The sequence below is a fragment of the Aulonocara sp. 'chitande type north' Nkhata Bay genome, linkage group LG16, assembly GCF_057382095.1.
Source record: "Aulonocara sp. 'chitande type north' Nkhata Bay isolate Kocher_YH1m ecotype deep benthic linkage group LG16, A_spYH_male_GT1.1, whole genome shotgun sequence".
Lineage (NCBI taxonomy): Eukaryota > Metazoa > Chordata > Actinopteri > Cichliformes > Cichlidae > Aulonocara > Aulonocara sp. 'chitande type north' Nkhata Bay.
The window spans coordinates 18,872,495-18,895,149 of NC_141359.1; the positions used below are offsets into that span (position 1 = coordinate 18,872,495).

Consider the following 22,655-nt stretch of genomic DNA (forward strand, 5'->3'; position numbering starts at 1 on the left):
ATCAAATCTGATCAGCTGAATGAAGGCAGATTATCAGAATGTTTAAACTATTATTTAAATGTTAGCTTTAGCTTCAGTTTTTACTTTTATAATCATATATTTGATGGAAATGTTAGGATTTAAGGAAGAAGTCTAAGGGATTTAAGAAAACTGTAAAACTAGTTGTTTCTGTAAAAAGAAGAGGAAGAATTGGGGCTATGCAAATGTTTGAAGGATTTAGACTTTGTTATAGTGGTGCAAAACCTTTTAGGGAAGATGTTATATTGCAATCATTCACCCTTTATTTTTTCTTAACACTCTCTTTGAGCAAAACCAAGGTTTGATTTTAAACCATGAGCACAATCTGGTTTCAGACTTAACCAGCTGTTTGAGTTTCCCTAAACCTAAAAACACTTCATCTCAGAAGCCAAAATAAGACTCGATAGAAGAGATTAGACAACATTCATATGGATCATTTTGCAAAACGACAAATGATCTTTTTCATCATATGATCTAAAAGGACGTGTTGCCCTCTCAGTCTCCATCAATAAAAAAAGAAACTCGGTCTGGACATTGTTAATTATTTCCCTTATGATTATGTCTGTCACGAGAACATGCTTGAATAAATCCTATTCCTGACTTTAAACGTATTAGGTTTCTCTTTTACTGTTTGCACGCTGCCTTTGGCCCTGCCATAAAATACAGAGGGTTGACCACACCGCCTGTAATGGAATCAATCTCTCAGCTGTCACTTTGCATTGGTCCTGGGCAAATCTCACCAGTGTCCCATGGGTGAACATGTAAGATATGCAATGTGAACGCTTCCAACACGTGTGCTCATACAGGGCACATAAATGAAAGGAGTGCAGGGATGTAAAACAGAGAAATGCTCACACAGAGTGGCGCGCACAAGATTAAGCCTGGCAAATTGACTTGTCTTGATGTCTGATGAAATTGTATTTAAAGGTGTAATTTAATCATTTTGCTTTTGTAGAATTTGTGTGGAAAGTGAATCACAGTTGTAGCGCTCCTTAGAGACACGGATGTTGGAAGTCTCAGAGCTGGCAGGTACTTGTAAGAAAGTGGTTCGAATGTTCAAGATCAGATTTGCTCACAACAGTGTAATTGTAAGCTGCGATCTCTCGGTGGACTGGCCCACAAAAAATAGACAGTGGGGGGGGGGGAGAGAAGGAGTGACTTTATGTCAATTTTCTGCTGCTTGGCTTGTCATCTTGCCTCTCAAATCCACTCTGATGGCCCTAGCTCTGAGCTATAAAGATGGGAAGACAAAAACAGACAAGGTCACGCAAGAATTGGCATGGGGGAGACAGAGAAAGACGCCGAGACAGGAAAAGAGAACTCGAGGTGTTTCTACTGTTTCCTAAAGCTGAAACGCTCTGCCCCGTTGTTTTGTCAGCTGCAATGGTCTGTGTTATGGTGCAATGAGACCCCAGGGAGTGGGGACTGCCATAAATATTGCACTGTTCTGAGCAGCCGTCTCTGATGTGGGCTCACATTGTGCACCGGATGCTGGCCATTAGTGCTGTTGGTCAGTAATGAGTGGGCACCAGGGTCTTTAAAACAGTCTTCCAGTTGAGTTTACACAGACACACACACGGGGCAGCAACTTAGCGCAACAAACAGCTTCCTTGTCAGATGATGAGCAAAGATTAAAACTTTGGGATGTAGAGAACTCATAATAAACAAACACAAACAAAGGAAGCTGGGTTGTTTTAGTGAAGAGCCACTAGTGTTTGTTGGAGCTGACATTGCAGTGTGTTTTGTCGAAGGTCAATGACATCTATGTGTCTGTTCATCCTGGATATGCTTGTGTGTGTGTGTCTGCACACACATAGAGACACACACACACACAGGCCGAGTCAGTCCTGTTCTTGGCTCCAGCAGTGATCTGGCACTTCTCCTAGTTCTGCAGCCCCTGCCATGCATCCCTCTCTCCCTCCCTTTCTCCTGCTGCCTCTCCTCCTCCCATCCCTCTTTTCTCCCTCCATCCACACACCAGTGCAGATCAGCCTGCCCGGGCCTTGCAGGGTGTCAAAAAAAAAAGGAAATAAAAGAAAGAGAGCTGACTGGACTTTCACCCCAGCTCCCCCGGTATGCTTTCTCATTTCTGGCTCAGTTTTTAATGCTTTGCTATCATGTGATGGTAATATGGCAGCATTATGTACCCAAAATACAATATGCCACTCAAAAGATGTTGAACACATGGACTGTGAAGAGCTGTGACTAGTTACAGGCTGGAGCTGCAATCAACAAAGTCCATTCATTATTCCTTGGACAAAACCTAGATAACCCCACAGCAGGGATAGACACATGTACCAACACACATATAAGAATACCCTGTCTTAAATTTCTGTTTCAGTTCACATAAATCATGTAATAAGATTCCATCTGAGATAAGCGGAGTGCTCCCCACAGGGCCCTTTCCCCTCTTGGAGAGAGGCACAGCACTATAGAATGGATACAGCTGTGGTCAGAGAACAATCAATGCTACTAACTCTGTGTGTGTGTGTGTGTGTGTGTGTGTGTGTGTGTGTGTGTGTGTGTGTGTGTGTGTGTGTGTGTGTGTGTGTGTGGTTGTAACATGGATTTTAAATACTCTTCAGGAATCACTAGAGAGAGCACATACTAGATATTAAATTTTAACGGCAACCTTGAATTTCCAGTAGCCTGAACAGATTTTTTTTTTTAAAAGCCAGATCTAAACATTTCCATGCTTTATTAGATATGTGGATCACTATATCTGAAAACACTGCACCATTTGCATAAAATAATGGTAATTAATCTCTTATTTTCTTGAAAAAAGAAAAGGATGCCGGATGTGTGCATTCAGACAAAGAACAAAAAGTATACAGGAGTGCAATGTCCACTTTGGTTTAGCTGAATATTGTCTAGCATCCAAAACATTGATTTTAGAGTCCCATTGCATCATATAGTGCACTGTGGCCAGGTGGAGACAGTCGGGTGAGTATGTTGGGATTCTATAGACGAGAGAGTGAAGGTCACTGAGATGTGCTTATGGGGCATTGCTCACATAAAACAGCTGGGGTAATACAAGGTAGAGTGATGGTGTGTACAGCAAGAGATAACAATGGGAGCGCATGTTCAATTAAACATATACCATCCATTGATCCATCCCTAGTCAGTGTGATACCTCCTTTGTGTGTGTATTTAGGTCTGGTTGGCTGCAGGTATTTTACTGCAACACCCAGACGGCTGTCATTGGTTCACTTAATGCTGCTGCACATATATCTTTCTCTGTCAAAACTGACAGTACCTCAGGCTCTTTGTAGGCTGTAAAGTCAAGGAAACAAGACAAGTTCAACTGTGACATACTGCCAGTAGTTTTGGTAACTCACACCTTGGTAAGTTCCTTTTTTTGTTTTTGTGGTGTGCAATCTGGTTCCATTTAGACTGAGGAAAGTCAGTTATTTTCATTTTGATAGCTGATATTGTAATAATTGAAAGCGTGAATTCATTCACATCAGTGGAAACATTTCTTTAAAGGTTGTGTTGAGATGAGGAAGCAGCTTATCACTTGAAACCTTCTGAATGGGTGTTCTCCAGTAGACTTTCTTTATGTACAGGCAAGGATGAGCTGACCTGCTGCTCTTTGTGGATTTACACAATACAGATAGACAGTACATTGTTTATGCTGTCTTTATATTAGGCACTATAAAGTTAGTATGAAGGTGGAATTCAGTGAATGAAGCTAAGCAACATCAGCTTAACTTCAAATTCATCCCTGCTATACTTGATGTAATCTAACTCTGACTATGAAACCACAGCCACTGTCCACCGGTCACACACAGTCCTTTACTGTGAATAACCACAGTACTGCAAACTACCCTGTTTATCCTGCACTAACCTGCAGACTTTTTCATGCAATCTTTAAATAGCACAGTTAGTCTACAACAGGTTGTTTTGCAGCAAGTTTCACAACATGAAAAAAATGTCACATGTACAGACCCAATATCTGATTTTAAAGCAAGAGGAATTACATGTAAGCTTTTCCAGTTTATCAAATACCACTGAGCAGTCCTCACCTTTAAATATGACCTCCCTTCTTGGTCTTTGTTTCTCCATTGCGGAGTGAAGTTAAGTCTCGTTTTTTTCTCGTCCTGTGAAATATAGCAGCTGGACCTTTAAGCTAGCAACACACTGCCGTCTGATGTTTTTTGAGCTGATAGAAATGTTGCAAATGACTTACTTAAAAAATGTTACTCACTTTATGTTTGCTCCTCTTCAGTAGGGCTAGCTAAATGCTGAAGTACCGTAACCGTAACTTATGGACAGCTGCAGTCGGTCCGATGTTGTGAATAAAAATAATAATAAATAAGTTGAAACATCGGCCCACTTTAAACCCTGACTTTTAGACAGAGTTTTGTCTCTTTCATCTGTTGTTATGTGTCATCCCCTGGTGATTAAGACATGAACAGGACTGCCTTTCAGGTGTTACTGTTTAGGCTCAAATTGGTTTGACGTTTGAAGGCTCGCAGTGAAGTGAAATAATAACCCTTCAAATGCCCTAAACCAAAAGTAATGAGCCTGTTTTGAAAATATAAGGAATAGAAAGTACAGATATTTTTTTAAAGTGCAGTAAAAGCAAGTAAAAGTTGTCAGAAAAAAATACTCAAGTAAAGTACAGATATCAGTAATGAAGCATCTGTACTTTGTTACTTCCCACGTCAATAAATTGCTGGAACCATTCCTCTGAGATTTTGTGTGGAAAAAACCTCAGTTGATCAACAGTTTCTATTATAATTTTGCTTTGAGTTCCTGCAATGTGACTGATTTTGCATTAATGAGCAGTGTATCTAAAAAAGTGGCCAGTAAGCATATAAATCAAGGCAAGATGCCATTCAGAGAACTATGGAAGCCACAAAAAAAAGGATCGTAACTCGAAATTTTGAGTTATTTTCTCGAAATTTAAACTTTTTTTCTCAAAATTTCGACTTATTAACTCCAAATTTCGACTTATTAACTCCAAATTTTGAGAAAAGTAACTCGAAATTTTGAGTTAGCGCTGCCATTTCAGTAATCTACGTGAATGACGTCATTTCCTTGTTACCTGGAAGCTGAAGCCCTCAGGTACAAATGCTACAGCCAAGCTACCGGTATTACATCCAGTCATGAATGCACAGATTGCTGAGTATTTTCAAAAATGATGAAATCCATGTGTTATTAGCTGAATCACATGGCGTTACTATCAGCAAACGTACTCGCGAAAGTGCCAATTTGTTGCGATCAGGTTTTGACTGCGCGTTACTCTGCGCCATATGCTTCCGGGTAACAAGAAAGTGACCTAATTCAGGTAGATTACTGATTGGCAGAGCTAACTCAAAATTTTGAGTTATTAACTTGAAATTTTGAGAAAAGTAACTCGAAATTTCAGGTTTTGTTTCTCGAAATTTCAAGAAAATAACTCAGAATTTTGAGTTATGGATACTTGTTTTAGATACTTTTTTGTGGCGGAAAAGGGCTTCCATAGAGAACGAACTGGAAACATTTCAAAATACTTTGACAGATTTAAAACAAAATAAGGTTTCTAGACTAGATATGCACATTTTACTTCAGTTATACTTCAGTTAAAATACTGAACCGTGCACTGGACTATACGGAGATGATGAGATGAAGTGTATGTTTATGCAGCTGTGAAGACCTTGCATACGTACACATAAAAGATGTTCTTCTAATAAAAAGTGTTTGATATTACTTTTAAATAGCAGGATAAACACACGAGCATGCTGGAAAACAACCACGGCTAGATGTTTCTTGAAATGTTTTTCGCAACAGCATGCTTGTTATAATTTATGATGCTCTGATCCAAATACAATTGATTATGCAACTTACAGTTGGATTTTTCATTGGAGGTATCTTTCTTGTCTGTTGTAATTCTTCTCAACCCCCGCTTCCTTATTTCTTCCACTTTCCTCTCCATTTCTTTTAGTTCTCTCTATTCCCAGCCTGTCCTTAGTCAAGCAGAGAATCGATTTTTAAACAGGCAGGACTCTGGGGACCGAGCAGAGAACCATTATTGGCCTCGTTTAGGCTCCATTGCTACTACGATGGCTTCTCCAGACAATAGGACAGACTGTCATGGATACCAAATCGTAAATGCACATTCCAGGTGAAAACCGCTCAGGCCAGCATTTCCTTTCCTCAAGGAGCTTTGTTTTAAAGGGAAAAAAATAGACATATACAGTCTTTTTAAACGACTGCAATGCCTCTCTACACCCCATGTCACAATCAAAAGCAAGATAGGATGGGAATATAGCAAATGTATAGTCTTTTTTCCCGCGCTGCAAGCTACCTTTTTACCTTTCCAGCGCTGCCTTAGTTTTTGTGGAATTGCAACATATGGTGATGTGTTTCTACTGCAGTGGCTGCTGATTCCTCATCGGGCACGCTGCGCTCCTGTACAGCAGCTGCATGTCTGTCAGGCAGCTGAAGCGTGCAGATCCAATCAAAGTCCTCATTTTCTATCTCGGTTTGAAAGTTTCCCTGAAAGCTTCTGTGGCAAACCTTTTTCATGACAGACGTTTTATCTTGTCACAGTCAAGAGAGCACAGGTGGAATTAACAATCCCTCACTTCCATTAATTGTCCCCATAGTTCATGACAGTGAACCAGCATGCACAAAAGCAGCACCTCGCTTATTTGGAACTGAACCATCATTACTATACATGCCTGGATTGTGTAATAGAGTCCCAACTTGCATGTTTTCCTTCACACTTTTGTTTTTCACACTGAGAAACAGAGAAAAAAACCTGAATTTGAGAAAATTTTCTATGACTGTCTCTCTCTCATAATTCTCAAAGTCTTTTACCTAGAGGAGAAAGTGTTTTGTTTGAGTTGTCGCACTTTTAGGCAAGTGTGTTGACACTTTAAGATATACTTGGATGTCCTCTAACTTCAGATGTCAATATCAGACTGCAGTTTGGCAGATGAAGGATATTATGCTCCATGCCTAAAAAAATCAGAATCAATTTAAGCAAATCAATAACCATTTGGGGATATTTTTATTCACTTAAGTTGATGAGAGGATACAATTTAGCAGGTACTTGACTAGAATCTATTGCTGTTGCCTGGCTACATGACTCAGGTATCATGAGAAATTGATGTGTAAATTACAATGTGTATATAATAACTGTATATTTTTGTGTTGATTATACAATAATAATAATAATAATAATATGAAGAACTTTATTAATTCCTTACATGCGGACTAGAGGGATCTTATTCCAGTTAAAAGTCCCTTTTAAGCCGGCCAGTTACTAGGTTAGTGTCCTATTGTGTTTTAGATCTTTTGCAACCTGGGAACATATCAGCTAATCTGCTGACTATGCCTCTGGGGTAGCCGGGCCAAGACCTTCTCCTCTGTGCCCCAGTCACTTTTTTTTTTATCAACGGAAAAAAATTCTTAAAAGCTAATTAAAATGAAAAAAAAGAAGAAAGAAAAACTTTAATTCTTTTTTGAGTACAGTTAATAGTTGCACTTTGGCAAATTCATTCTGCCCTTGGCTCTTCGCTAACCACATGCAGCTAACCATGCAGCAACTGGTTTGTAAAACTTGGACTATAAGAAGACTGTAAATAGAAACCAAACATGATATATCAAATATCTTGTCCCCTGGCTACAAATTCTCCATTGTTGTATACAGATATGCATTTATATAGATTAAACATGACATGCCTCATTGGCATTAAGTCACCATTTGTTGCTTTTTTTTAATTTGTAAAATAGATTTAACAGTGTACTGTTTTGAAAGAGTTACTGATAATTGCTTTACATTTCAGCATGCATATTTACTATTATAAACTAAAAAAAAACCATGTTTGCAATGAGGAAAGAATATGTTAAATATAACATAACGCCTACAGAGTTCACTGAACTGCGCTGAATCTTCACTGATGCCAGAACAAACTGTGCACATTTGAGCTTGTTCTTGCAATGTAGCAATTAGAGCAATAGCAAATCAGAATAATATAATAGCCACCCATCCATCCACAACCTGGACAGATTGCCAGTCTATGGTGCAGAGTAAAAAGTGCTTTAGATGAAACTTGTCAAATATCACATCAAAATATAAGGCACAACATTCATCCATATTTAAAATGTTCTATGTTTGTGTGCACACCCCAGTTTGTTTACCATTCTGTGGAAGTGGTGTGCTTGCATTTGCCAGTGTTTTTATTCTACCTGCGTGTCAGTTGTGGTCCAGCAGCCCCAGTGGGGTGTGTACACTAAATGGGTGAGGAGAGCGTTGGCCCCTGCTCTCCATCAAAGGCAGCATTGACTAGAAGCATAAGGGCGTCTCTGTGGCCAGTCATCCTTGGACAGCTGACAATGGCCTGGGCATGGGAGACCTGGCTGAAAGCAATCAACAACTGCAGGAAAATGCTTCTCTGCTGGTGGAATGTGTGTGAAGTCAGACCTCAACAACCCACGGCCTTTACTCTTGACCGATCATGAGCAAACGGCTTTAGTTTGCCTTGAAGCTCTTCTAATTAATTATATACACAGCACTGCATTTTATGTGCTTGAATGTGCTTTTTACGTGCATGTGCAGTTTCCGTGTGTTTATGTTCGAAGTTCAGAGAACAGCAGCGGTGTGGATTGGCTCAGGATCGTGTGGTAATTAATCTCACTCAGTGAAGAGGTGCGTGTTGGGACTGAGGCAGGGCATAGCTCACAGCACCTTGCTCGTTAGCTCTAACCACCTATGGCCAGCCTCTGGAGATTAACGAGGGCTGGTCATGGTCAAAAGCGGTCAAATGTGTTTCAACGAAAGCTCACCCAGTGTACCACCGAGCTTATTTTTTATTCCGTGGCAGTGATTCACATTACAACTGCACAATGCCGCTCATGGGGCCTGACTCACACTGTGACACATCTGGCAAACAGCAGAGCAAACACACATGTGCGCGCAGATGCCACATTGAGCAACATGAGGAACAGGTAAACATACAGTAAGCATAGTTACAGTATGCTGTGCCATTTACTAGCTATCCCAGCATGAATCTCTTTGACACAGTGACACATAGAAACACCTATGACTCATTCAGTTGTGCTTGTCTTGTTCATCTTCATCTGGCTGCTCTGCTTGCTGGTGTCGCATTTGATGCTAGCGTAGCTAAATCTACAGATGAAGAGAAATAACGATGAAAGTTAGAGAGCTGCATTTGCACACAAATTCACGTTCATTTTTTAAATAATTTAGACTTTCTCTTTAATTTAATTGAATTCAGTGTTGAACCTGCTTCCTGTTATCAGTAATGTCAGTCAGTTTATTTATCTCTAAGAGGGTAGCTTCAAAGGTAATTTTACAGTCACTGGCTGCTGATGCTCATAAATAATGCAGAGTTTTATAGAATAGATGGTGGTATACAAATACCACATATATATATGTATGCACACATTTCCATACACAACATCAGGGTTATGATCTGTATACAGATAAGAAATCTCATTTAATATTACGCAGTTATTACTCATGTAATATTGATCAAAAAGCACTTGGCCTGTTTGTGTGTGTGTGTGTGTGTGTGTGTGTGTGTGTGTGTGTGTGTGTGTGTGTGAAGGATTAGAGGGAAGCAGCGGGGATAACTCCATAACTCCACGGACGCAACAAGATTTGGTCAGAGTCACGTCTTATGATGTACTTTACCTAAGACCACAGCGTGCTCTGCCTTCAAATTAGATTAAATCTCTAAATCACATGATCAATCACCCATGGCTTTCTATGCCAAGATGGCGGCGTTTTCCTTCTCTCTCTTAAGATGGCATAACTTCATCCTATATCAGCAAGGTGTTTTTGGCCTGTAATTACGTGAATTTGTGTGCACTGCCTTGAGAGATAAGAAAAAATTGGAAATGAGAATAACATACTCAGGTCTGATGGAAGCACACACGCACACACACATAGACAACATGAACAGAACAATGGGGGTGTGTTAGCAACCAATAGCCTGAGGTGATAATTGAATTTGGGAGGAGATATTGCTATCCCGTAAGATACAGTCCCGTAACAATGGCAACAGACACTAAATTCCTCTGCTACTTTGTCAGGGGTGAGTCAGAAGGTGGTGGGCCATGCACCTCATTTTCTGGTAAAAAACAGCAGGCAAACGGCATGTGTGCTACTGTGGGTGATGATGTGTGCATGCTTCATGCATCGCTGAAGCGTGGATCTCACGCCATGCCTCTGTGTGTGCCTCCTCAAACACACCTGCTCCTGACGCCTCAGAGAAAAAGCTTGGCTCTTAACTATACAAGCAACAGAGCAGTGTCATATTAGAATAAACAGATAGTACATATTGTGATTCACTTACATGCTGTACTTTTATATATTTTTAATTTTTAAAACCATGAAACGTTTTTTATTGGGCACTTTGAAATTACCTTTCGAGCTTTTTTCTTGTCCTGGATGTTATATAGCTTAATACATTCAGAAGAAGTCGGTCAGGCTAAGAAATGTTTACATTGTATGTTTAAGTCAAACTCAAACTTTCTTTGTTTTGGGACACTAACCATAAAAGTGTTATGGTGTACGTTTCCACTGAGCATCATAAAATGATGAATGAAGCGTCGAGGATTGCAAAAACATTTAATAGAGTCTACACTAAGGTAGTCAAAGAGCTGCTTTACTGAGTTTACATGCGGATGTCTAATGTGTGTAGTTTCACTCAGTCCTCAGTCTGTCCTAAAAAGCACGCTGAGAATCTGTCCTGTGGACCGTTCTTGTTTTTAAGTTCCTTTTTTAGCTCTTTTGTGTTGGGTTAAACAGAGGTGACAGGAAATGAGGTGGGTTTTGGGTGTTTGTATGGTTTGTTAGGGGCTGCATGTGAAATGCACAATCCTTCTCTGTGTGTGAGGATAGCAGGCTGGTGATGTCATGGCTGGCAAGGCCCAAACTGAGATTGTGAAGGCGTAACGCGACCGGGATTCAGAGCAGGGTCACTAACATTGTTCTGTTGAATTAGGCTGTAACGGAGGGGCACCTCCCCATACTGCACAAACCCGCCTGCCAATCGTTTTGTTTAGTGAATCAACTTTTTACAACTAATTACGGTTTTGTTTTCTTTTTTGTGCCCGATGCCAACGATTGAGAGCTTAAAGCAAAAATATTAACAGGAATTATGGGTGGTTCTTTGTGTCTGGGGGTGGGCGTCCGGGTACACACCGGCTCACTCCTTGGCGGCCGCTTATCAGGGCCTGGAGCCTGGGGCTCGCTCGGGCCACTTCGGAGGTGGGGTGCCCCCGGCCTCTCGGCCTGGGGCTCGGTCACTCAGGCACAGCTGGCTGCCGGCGGAGCTCACGGGCGCGTCACTGCAACTCCCCCTGGCTTCTGCCCCGCGGCTGCTGAGTGAGCCCTCATCTGGGACTCTCCTCAGCTCTTACTGAGACAGTGGCGCGGCTGCCCCTCTGTTGGTCTTCCTTGGTCTCTTGTGTTCTGGGGGCCTCTGGATGTCTGGAGTTTTGATCTCCTCCATACCTGCTTCATACCCTGGGGGACGGGGCTGTGGCTCCCCACACTCCCTAGCAGATCGTTACATGGAGAAACCTTTGGAATGCAAGCATGCTGATCCACACAGGTATGCACACAGGTGTACACACGGGTATTCACAGACGCGGACTACAGCTTTCTTGGCTGCTGCCTCAAAGCACATTGTGCACTGTCTATCTTGCGTGCTGCACAATATCGTTTATTACTTAGTATCTACTGATATTTACTGCTAGCTAGTTTATTGTGATGGTGCTGTTTTTTTTATTATGTTGCTCTTTGTTGTTTGCTTTCTCTTCTGTTTTTTTTCTCCATACAGGTGACCCAGGTGTTTTTTTTTTGTTGTTTTTTTTTTTTCTTTCTTCCCCCCCTTCTCACCGTCTCTTCTCCCCTTTGGTTTTCTTTCTCTCCCTCTCTTTCTTTCATTCTTTCTCCCTGTCCTATCCCCCAGTCATGTCTGTCCCGTTTGTAGGAACTGAAAATAAAATAAATTCATAATTATAATAAAGGTCAATCAAATGGACCAATATGGCAAGGCCATGATGATCCACTTGGTAAAATAAATCCGCTTGGCATCTTTCTTGGCCTTAAGACAACAATTCTGATGGCTAAAGATCCAAACGGGACACAAAAAAAAAGAAAAAAAAAAGGAATTATGGGACGATAGAGACCAGAGTTAAACTGATCATTTTATGGTTACATGGTGCTCATTTTAGCCTCCATGACAGTTGATATAGCAGAATGCTTTAACACTGAATACCAAGCTGATCACATGACTGCAGACCGCAGAAATACAGTGAGGACACAAAACGAAAGAGAGACAGCAAGCTAACTATAGAGTAGAAAAAAGAAAGGTACAGTATGTAAATAAACTACCACGCCGTGACAGTATTGAAATCTTTCTCTGTGCATGTGGTCCCTTGACTTTTCAGTTTTTTACCTTTTTTGTTTATTTTTTAGCTTCGTCTCCCTTGCTGTTTTAAACTTAAACAGTACCGCTGCATTAGTTGTGGAATAAGTTTATCTTTAAAGAGGTATAAAGTCATTAAGACTACTATAGTCTGGGGATATATTTCGGATAGGTGATTACATAACCATAAACCATCATGGAGTTAGAGCTGAGGCTAAAAACACACATTCACAACTCTCCAGCTTATTGCTATTAAAGAAACAAAAAAAGGAGGAGCAAATCAGCTGTGGTGTTTCACAGGAATTTTATTGGCATAATGGTGTTTATTGACTGAGAGTTGTTTCCTAGCAGAATGTGATTGAGGAGCAGAGAAAGAGCTCTTTTTTAAAGTAGGAGCTGTGAGTGTCGTGTAAACACACGCTGAGAGAGGCCCCTTTCATTAGCTATGCTAATCTGCAGGGCACGTGACTAGCTGTGGATTCCAAGGTCCCTCCTGGCTCTGTCTCTCTTATTTTTTGTCTTCAAAGAGCCTATCTTTTCATTTCAGGTTCATTGGGTCAGTTCTGTGTGTGTTGTTTTCTTCATTTCTATGCAGTTTGATTGAAAGAAACATTATCGAGCTATTGCTCAATCTTCCCATCCTGTCCTAAAGAATTTTGGTTATCTGGTACTAAAGACATACTCCTACACAAGTAGATATAAGAGTTTCTTTGCACCACGGAGTTAACTCTCGCCCCTCCTTTGTTATCCGTGCTTCAAAAGAAACAACACGAGGGATTTCTGTCTACCTTTGGATAAAACATAGGAAAAAGGAACTAGCAAGGAATAAAAAAAATAAAAAATCTTAGACGTGAAAGAAATTGAGCATTTTGGGAATTAGATTTCACATTCTTGCCATGAGTCAGACATAGTAATAGGGAAGCAGAAGCCAGCAGCTGGCTAACTTAGCACTAGACTTAAAATAAGGCATAAGCTCCTTTATATTTCAGTAACATTTCATTAATGGTTCATCAATATGTTTTATCTTATGTCATGCCATTAAAAAGCCTAAAACGAATGGAAATAGGAGACACTTTAGAAGCTTTTGTTTCTGGTCTAAAACAATGTTGATCTTAAGGAAATTATAATTTCATTATAATTTAAACAAGGCTTTCTTGTCCAAAATGTCATCCTCCTAATAGCTATCAGGTCAGCAGCAGCTTGCTGGGGGTTTGAGTCAAATTATGTTTTAGCCAGAAGCTAAACAAACACATTTCGAGACCATGCAAATGCACTCTATTTTGCACCTTGCATGTTTACCACAGTTCTGTAAGCATTCATATTTAGGCATGCAAAAAGGGGGTCTTAAGATTATCCTAATCCTAAACATGTCAGTGGCAAATTGGGTGATGCTAACAGGTTAAATGGTAACTAATTTACTTCCCAATTGTGATTCTTGTTTGATGTCTCGAAAAATTTATTACATAGATGAATATTGGCATGAGTATAACCTTTAAGCTAATAAACAGTTTCTTTTTAAATTTATACAACAGCTGTAGCACTATTTCAGGACCTGGCTATTAAGGGGTAATTACTACATGTTAGATTATGTCATTTACTCAGAGAAGATGAGAGGTAGAGAGCGAGTCACCTCCATTAATTAATATAATAAGCGTTGATATAAGGGGTATAGGTGGGATATTTCCTACATCACTTTGAGTCAGAAGGTAATCATTTTAAATTGCCTTAAGCTCCCACCTCCTCCCAACCCTCTCGGTTTTTAATGAAAATGGCGATTAAACTGGTCGTTCTTACATATGTAATTATTTCTTTATTGATTTGTCAGCATCTTATGGAATGGTGTTTCATAAAATATATCCCTTTAATGATAACTCGTCTGAATTTCAACCACGAAAGAAAATCAAGAATGACCCCCCCCCCAGGGGAATGTGGAAATTGGTACGTTGATTTAAGTGTGTGAGTATGTTTAAGTTGGTGTGCAAATATTTGCACAAAAGTGTGTGTGTGTGCACGCTCTCTTTAGTTTTTGCAGAACATCCCTCTGCACTGACACTTACTCTTGTCTAGTAGTACAAAGAGGTACTTGATCTCATGTAATGGCAGTGACTGATGGCTCTTTCTCTCTCTCCTGCCATCCCTATTCTCCCTCCTTTGCTCTTTTTAGGCTGTGAGGACGGGGGGAAGATGAGACCTCCCAGCCCTCTGATGATCCTGCTGTACATCACCCTGTCCAAGAGTGTAAAGGTGGTCTCTAAGAGAGGCTCAGGTATTTTACTCCTATTTCTTATGTGCATGCACAGCCTCTGTGTCGCTGTTTTCATGCATGTGTGTGAGTAGACTCCAATGTTTACAACTGCTAATATTAATGGTTGGCGCCACTGGCTGATTTAATTTGAAGACTTATAGTCAATTTTTATGATTAAATTGTTTTGTGTAGTTGTTTGTTAAGTTCTGTCGGTGCTAAATATCAATATTCGAGAATTTATGTTGCAGTTATTATGACTATTAGACTGTGTTCAGCCTGTGAAAATGTATTGTTTCTTGATAATAATTGAAAATAATCCACCACTTAATTCTGCAGTTGTCAAAAACTGGTAATAGATAGGTAATTGCTAAGAATCTAACAATGGAAAGCAGTTCCTGCTTTTATTTTTTTGTATTTGTCTCTAAGGTGAGGAGTAGGGCTGCCACAAACGATTATTTTGATAGTCGACTAGTCACCGATTATTTTTGCGATTAGTCGACTAATCAGATCATGCATCCATTGGACGTAAAACTACAGCTTATTGCACCAGCAGCATCTGCTCTTATATAACTATCATTAGCTTACAGCTTTAAGTGTTTAAGGTATGTGCTAACTAAAAATAAAGACAAGATGATAGTTTATTACATTTTAATGAAATTTGCAGATTGTGTTGGTGAAGTTTAATAAACTCCTTGCTACACCGGAGTATATTCTCAAACATCTCACACTTCTGATAATCAGCTGTCTGCTTGATGTTTATTCAGCTGTGTAAAAACTATAACTTTAATCTCAGCCAAACCGATTTACTCAGGAACAAATAAAATACTAAAAAAGGCCAAACAATAACATTTGTAAGTTATCTAAGTGACTTATATATGTTTAACCTGAGTAGCGAAAGACGGCAGTGGGTTTGAAAACGATTTGCTGGGAGTCCGGTGTTCTCACCGGGTCTAGTAAGCCTTGACCCCGGCTCGCTATCGAGCTAGTGGGTAACAGACGTCTCCGAAAACGTCGGAGCGCTTTTGAAAATATGTGGTGTCTTGATAAACTGAGCAGATATTTGAGGTTTCCACAGCTACATTCTCGCCTGAAAATATGTTAAACGTTTATTTTGTGACCCAGAAAGAATAATAAGAGCAATATTAAAACTAAGTAGCTGCCGCCATTGTTGGAAACTGAGCTGGGCTGCGCTATGGATTCTGGGCAGTGTTGCCAACTCCTCAGTAAGGAAAATCGCTATTGGCTGTCCTAAAAGTCGCTAGAAGTCGCTAAATGACGTCATCGCCTAATTTGCATAATTGGTCATGCTAATCTAATTGTAACCTATGTTGTTGGAGAGAGAAATAACATCGTGGAAGAGACATAAAGTGAGTAAAAAACATCCTAAATGCATTTAGAGTTTATTTAGAACTACAAATTAAATTTCTTTTAGCAATTATTGTTTTTTTTTAATCTCACAATTCCAACCCTGCTCCTTTATCCGGGCTTGGACCGGCAAAAGTGACCCGAAATAGGCACTCTGGTGGAGTTACTTTGTGTGTGTGTTTATAAGTAGTTTTAAACCTTGTGATCCACAAAACAACATAAGAGTAAAAGAGTAAAAGAAGAACTGACTGCGTTACAGCACCCGCTGCTTGTTAAGAGTAAAAGTGACACGCGCTTTCACGTCTTTTTTGAAAACTCGCTAAATATAGCGACAAAGTCGCTAAGTTGGCAACACTGATTCTGGGACAGAGCTAGTTCTTCTTCGTGGTTTAACGGCAGCTGGCATCCTTGTACATGCAGTGCTGCCATCTTCTGTTTCAGTCCGTTATTACACTCTTAAATCCTACTACTTATCCCTGCGTCTTTTGTGATCTTACAAAGCTTCAAACGATTTTGATAGGAGTATGTGACTTGACGGGGCAGCATGGGCTACAGTAACAATCTAATAACTTGCATATATTTTATGCATAATTAGGCCGTTCTCAGAATTGAATCATTTCACTCAATAAAAATGTGTTAATTGAAAAACCACTCCACATAAGTACACTTGTTATAGTGTCAGCACAGGTATGCACAGTCTATTCAAAATAATGATTTTACCATTTTGATAGTGAGAATATTTTAACTTGACTGCTGTTGTGTCCTGGTGGATTGTTCACATTTTTTAAATTCTACAAGAAAAGTTAATCAAAATACATTTATGAAGGTCATGTAAGAAAATTGTGTCTGCTCGTTGGTTAAACGTGCCATTGTGTTAACTTGTATGAATTATGCATCTCATTGATTAATTGTCTATGGATCTCTGTTCCTTCAGACTGAGCATCTGGGTTCTCCCAAACTGGATTTGAATGTCATCAACCCTTTAAATGGCTCAATACCACATTAATATGGATAGCATAGGTGCTGTCCTTTACCTGCTCATTGACCAGAAGCTCTGTATTACACATTGTGATAATTTAGGTGTAAAACTGGTGTCGTAAAGCCAGTGTATCAACTATACCTACTTAACTAATCAACTATAGGGCACTGTGTCTCGTATATCATCTCATTTATGTGCTGCCACCATCAACATTATGCAAGATTTCCACTATTAAATACCCCTGTCGCAACCTACCAGTAGAAAAGTACCTATTAGCAATATCTATGGGAGTGATAACAACTGATCATGACCGTTTAAATAGATGACACTAAACTACTACACTCCCACAATTAACAGGAGAGCATTACTTCAATGCAGACCCACACAATGGCTGTTGAACATCTCTGATGGAAATAGGCAGGGAAAATAAGATCAGCTTTCTAAACACCCCTTGAAAATATATGATGCATATTTTATGAGTATGCAGAATAAAAATTATAAAAATGGTACATTCTTTTACGGCAGTGTTGCATTAAAGGCATTGGTAAATGCGGCCATTAAACTACACTAAACTTTAGATCAATAACATGTAAAAGTGGTGCTTGGCCTCGTACAAGTGGTGACCTTCCTTACATGCAAATGAGTATGAAAATGATAATAAAATAGTCTATTCAAAATACAGCCAGTGTCTCAGACATTCAAAGTATACCTTGTAGGTCAAGGTGAGAGCACTTATGCATTGCTAGTGATATGTTCCACCGTTCATCTTTGACTGGATAAACCACGCCCACAAAGCCATTGTTTAAATGTTGTTTAAAAAATGAATGTTAGACAGTAGGGTAAATGAATTTCAGTCGTTAATTTGATCCTTAAATCAGTTTTGTAAGTGCACAACAAATATTTTTTCTGTGTTATTATTATCAATCATTTTTCTGTCTTGTACATAATTACAAATAAGATTTGTAATTATGTTCTCTGTTCTGCTTAGAGTACAGTCAGTCAGTGAGTGACTAAGTTGAAATTGGTTGACTCCATGTTTTTGCTTGTGTGTCCGTTTTGTATGACCCTATCCACATACACTAGTACCTGTGTGTTTGTATGATTTGGTCTGTGGAGGATTTTGGCATAGATCAGAGTCAGGATAACACATCCGGTCAATCACGTATTCCTCTGGGTCCTTCGGTCAATTATTGATGGCGGTAAACTCAATATTACCTCTCAAGTGTGGGCTCAAAGACATCTGACTGACACAATGAAGGTAAGCTAGCCTTTTCGAAAGACTGCGCTCGCCTCTCTGCCAGCAGCTCAAAGGGAAGCCTGAAAGATTATAAAAAGATTATCAATTAGGTCATGGGGAAAATCAAGCTCACAAAACAGACACTGTCATTTTAGCTCCATTTTTTCTCTGTCTCACACAAACTAATGGAACATCCAGCAGTACTGAATTTGGACGGTAAATCCATCAATAAATAATGCCTTCTTTATTTGTGTTCAAAAAGAATAATGAAAAAGAGTAAATAACTCATTGCTGCAAGTTTGTAAGGATAATATTAGTGTAGTTGCTTGCATGAAATTAACATTCCATTCATTATTTACCCTGAGCAAAATTTTCTTGTTTATGCATCTGTTTCGCTAAATGGAAAATGGTGCTGAAAAATTAATCTTTTTACTTACCTATTTATTTATTGTTTTATTTTGAATAATTGATTTTGCCCGAAGACAATTAACTCAAAAATGGTTTAATTGAAAAATATATTTTCCTGCACCTTCAGCTTTGATCACTGGCTGCTGACAAGCTGAAGGGAATTGAGGTTAAAGATGAAATGTAGCGGTACAGAAGATTAATTTGCAGATAAAGCCACACGATAGGTGATTGTTTTCTGACTCAGAGGTTTGGGATATTTATCTTCTTGGCTGGAGATGAAGAGATTGAGCACACACTTCCATGGCTGCTCTCAAATTAACAAATCACCATCCCTGAACTGGGTTTTCCAAACCAGTCCAAAACAGAAATTTTGGAAGATAAAGTTTGAGACAAAGAAAGAAAAGCTTGGGCTACTCTTCTAATGAATTGTTTGTGGGGCATTCTCTTTCCGATGGGAAAACTCTATTGTTTTCATTGGGTTACAGAAAGAAGAATTTGACTCCACAACCTTGAATAGTTTCGGGTAAGAATCGGTTCTGAGGGCTTGATTAGCCCTCAAGAGATACTGTATGAAGCAACAATACAATAGATTTTTCCCTCCCAATGTCTGGGTGTCATTCCCAGCGTTCCCCAAAATCCTATAATTATTCAATGTGAAGCCTGCATTTCCCAGAATAATGAGTTTCCCAAAGGTCTGAAAGCTGTATTTGTCTCTTTTTCCCTCGCTCTTTATGGCACACTTGGTACTACTCATGCTTTTAATGACCCTTCAAGCTCAGAAGAATTATATATCAATTGGGGTAGACTATTGTTTTTGGTTTGTGTGGTGTGCACACCACACAAACCAAACTCCCCAACCAAAAACAATAGTCTACCCCAAAACAATAGTTAACATGTGGAAGCAAGTATGAGCTGTTTATACATAGATCTTATTTTTTTTTGACCCACACATGCTGTGCTCCTGCAAATGAGGGTTTGTTACTCCAGGCATTGTGCTCACCTAGGTGTTATTTTGCACTGGAATGACCAAAGTAATGCTGACTCTGCCTGAGAGTCAATACTGGTGACAGAAACAAGCTGTCCATCAAGCTCCAGTTGTCTCTGTCTTGGTCTGACCTAAACAGGCAGTTTGCAGCTCGGTGAAAAAGACAATGAACGCTGCAGAATATGGATAACAAATTTATAGACAAAACAACAAACCTCTTAGTCTGCACACTGCAACACAATACATTGTTAAACTGTGTAAAAGTAAAGTAAGAGAATGGGGATAGTCAACATTACCCATGGTCTCTGAGTATTGCTGAAAGGATAGACGGATTAAGTCATTGGAAAAATAGAATTGTTACCTTGGTGATCAGTTTTCTATTAAAGCTGTCAACTGTATTCAACTATATATTTTTCCTTTAATCAGACTTCTCAAGCATGTAAAGTGGCTCTTTTTTAAAAGTTGTTGTCATGCAAAATAGTTCTTAATTTAACATTTTGGACCATGGAAGCGTCCCATAGGAATATGTAATTTATTCCTTGATTTATTACAAACACTGTACAGGCAAAATGGATCCAAAAATGTATCCATACGGTTGACATCAAGTAGACATCTTATATACATCTATTTTATAGGAAAATACCAAGTTACTGGTTTATTGGCCATATTGTAGGTATTTTTAGAGAAAGAAAATACTCTCTGTATTTGGTGAAAATGATCTAACCCACTGTTTTCTACTAGGAAACAATAAAGTGGGATGTTTAATTCCTTTTGATCTACAGTGTCACTTCAGATATTTCTAGTGGACTTCATGTTGTTATGTTGTTGGGCGGTTTTTACCATTTACACATCCTCGCTGGTGAAACAATATACTTTGTGTAGTGAGATGATCACTATCTAGCATTATCTATCCAGGGAGCATCCAAAGTAGTGTGCACTGTGTGAATTTTGGGCACGTCTGGACTGAAAACAAAATGCTAATTTAGACATTTCTCTGTTGATTCTCTCAAAGACCTTGTGGCACTGCACTGTCCACTGGACTGAATCAGAGTTGCAGCAGCGAAAAGTCAAGAAAATGACAACTGAGGAAACTGAGAGGCTGAGGATGAATGGGCAGCAGTTGAAGTTGGCCAAATAAACCAAATGAACCTCTTCAGCTTTGGGCCCTGGACACATAATGTTTCCTAAGTGTTTTCAAACATGCTTGCTCTCTTCCAAAGTAATATCCTTCCAAATATTCACTTTTCAGGATGACAATATAGTTATGAGGTATAGGTATGACATTATCAAGGATGACGTGACATTTCAAACAATGGGGACTCAGGAATTGGTTCAGTTGGTTCTGAAGAGTGGCTGCCTGAAAGTGTACATGCGCTTTGTGGGATAAAGAAGGACAGACAGGTCTTCCTGATTTGCAAATTATGTATATTAGCAATGCTAAATGCAAGAAAGGTTGCGCTTTGAATACGACCAACATCCAGTTCAAAATTAATGTTGAATTCATAATATTTTCACAAGCATTGCAGTCCATGTGGCTTTTCAGTGACTTTGTCCAATAATTTTAATACTACACATGAAAGCCAACATTCGAGGTCTTTGGTTATTGTCTATCAATATTTCTTAGTCAAAAACAGGCTGCTGTTGCTTTTTGGGATGGTTATATAAAATAACTTTGCAGTCATGACATATAGTTTAATACGCTTTGGTATGTTTGCTCTGGGTTGATTCAAAACAGGTAAATGAGAGGAAATTAATTGAGTCATAATTATAATTTTGACTTTAATCATAGATTTACTAAGATAACTAGATGCCTTGTTAGATGTGAAATTCCAATTAACATGGTCTTCATTCCTGTATTTAATGCTAATTTTGCATTGGTCTGTATTGGCTCCAGGTCAGCATGGCCATCTACTTCACTGTGCCCAGTTTTACAAAATTATAACACAAAAGAAATTAATATTTTCTGACTCGATATGTCTGACAAGATTAGAAAATGTCAGAGTAAGATGCCTGAGCATATCGACATTTTTGGGATTTTGCCCTCCTGTGAACAGTCAATCTAATCAGCAATAACATAGCAAGCAGGAATGAGCCAGCAGACGTCTCAGAATCCACTCAACTCACTCTGGGTGCACTGTCCCGTGTTATTCTCTTCTTATTGTGGGCTAATTGTTTTTTGTGGCTTGCTTTGCATATTGCTCATTGATGTGACTGATCTACAGTGGAGGAAATAATTATTTGATCCTCTGCTGAATTTGAAGGTTTGTTCACTTATAAAGAAATGAACAGTCTGTAATTTTCATGGTAGTTTCATTGTTAATGCAGAGACATTACAGAAACATTATATAAATTGATTTGCATGTTATTGGATGAAATAGTAGTAATAATCATAATAAAGTGTGAATAAATATTTGATCGCCTTCAACCAAGCCACAGACTGGCTGTGTGCCACAATGATCATGAGAAAAGTGGTCGGTCAGCCCAAAACTACATGGAAGAAGCTTAGAAGGCAGTCGGGACCACAGTCCATAAGGGACCATAAGGACACCATTCCAAATATTCACTTTTCAAGGTGACAATATGTATGGCATTATCAAGGATGATGTGATATTTCAAACAATTAGGACTCAGGAATTGGTTCAGTTGGTTCTGAAGAGTGGTTTATGCATTTATTGCTTCTAGGCCTGACTATTGTGATTTGTTATTACCAGGATGTCCTAAAAACTCCCTGAAAACTCTTCAGTTGATCCAAAATGCTGCAACAAGAGTACTGACAGGGACTAGAAAAATGAGAGGATTTTTCCCCCATATTGGCTTCTCTTTATTGGCTCCCTGATAAATCTAGAATCAAATTTAGAACCCTTCACCTCACATACTAGCTCTTTAATAATCTTCTCTTAAAGACCTCATAGTACTGTATCATCCCAATACAGCACTTTGGTCTCAGATTGCTGGTTTACTTTAAAATATTCTAGGAACCAAAAGTAGAATGGGAGGCAGAGCCTTCAGCTTTCAGGCCCTTC

The 22,655-nt window shown here is 39.2% G+C and overlaps 1 protein-coding gene and 1 pseudogene across 5 annotated transcripts in view; one reads left to right on the forward strand and one right to left on the reverse strand.

The window, feature by feature from the left end:
- LOC147311306 (uncharacterized) overlaps window positions 1-22,655 on the reverse strand; it is a 262,128-nt pseudogene that overhangs the window by 235,271 nt on the left and 4,202 nt on the right. The window lies entirely within an intron of this gene.
- Window positions 1-22,655, forward strand: part of il1rapl1a (interleukin 1 receptor accessory protein-like 1a) — a 171,593-nt gene that overhangs the window by 7,311 nt on the left and 141,627 nt on the right. For all 4 annotated transcript variants that reach the window (XM_086266003.1, XM_086266004.1, XM_086266006.1 and 1 more), the window contains exon 2: window positions 14,578-14,679. In XM_086266003.1, the coding sequence (XP_086122129.1) occupies window positions 14,598-14,679 (82 nt within the window). In that variant the 5' untranslated portion in view covers window positions 14,578-14,597. The remainder of the gene's footprint in view (window positions 1-14,577; window positions 14,680-22,655) is intronic.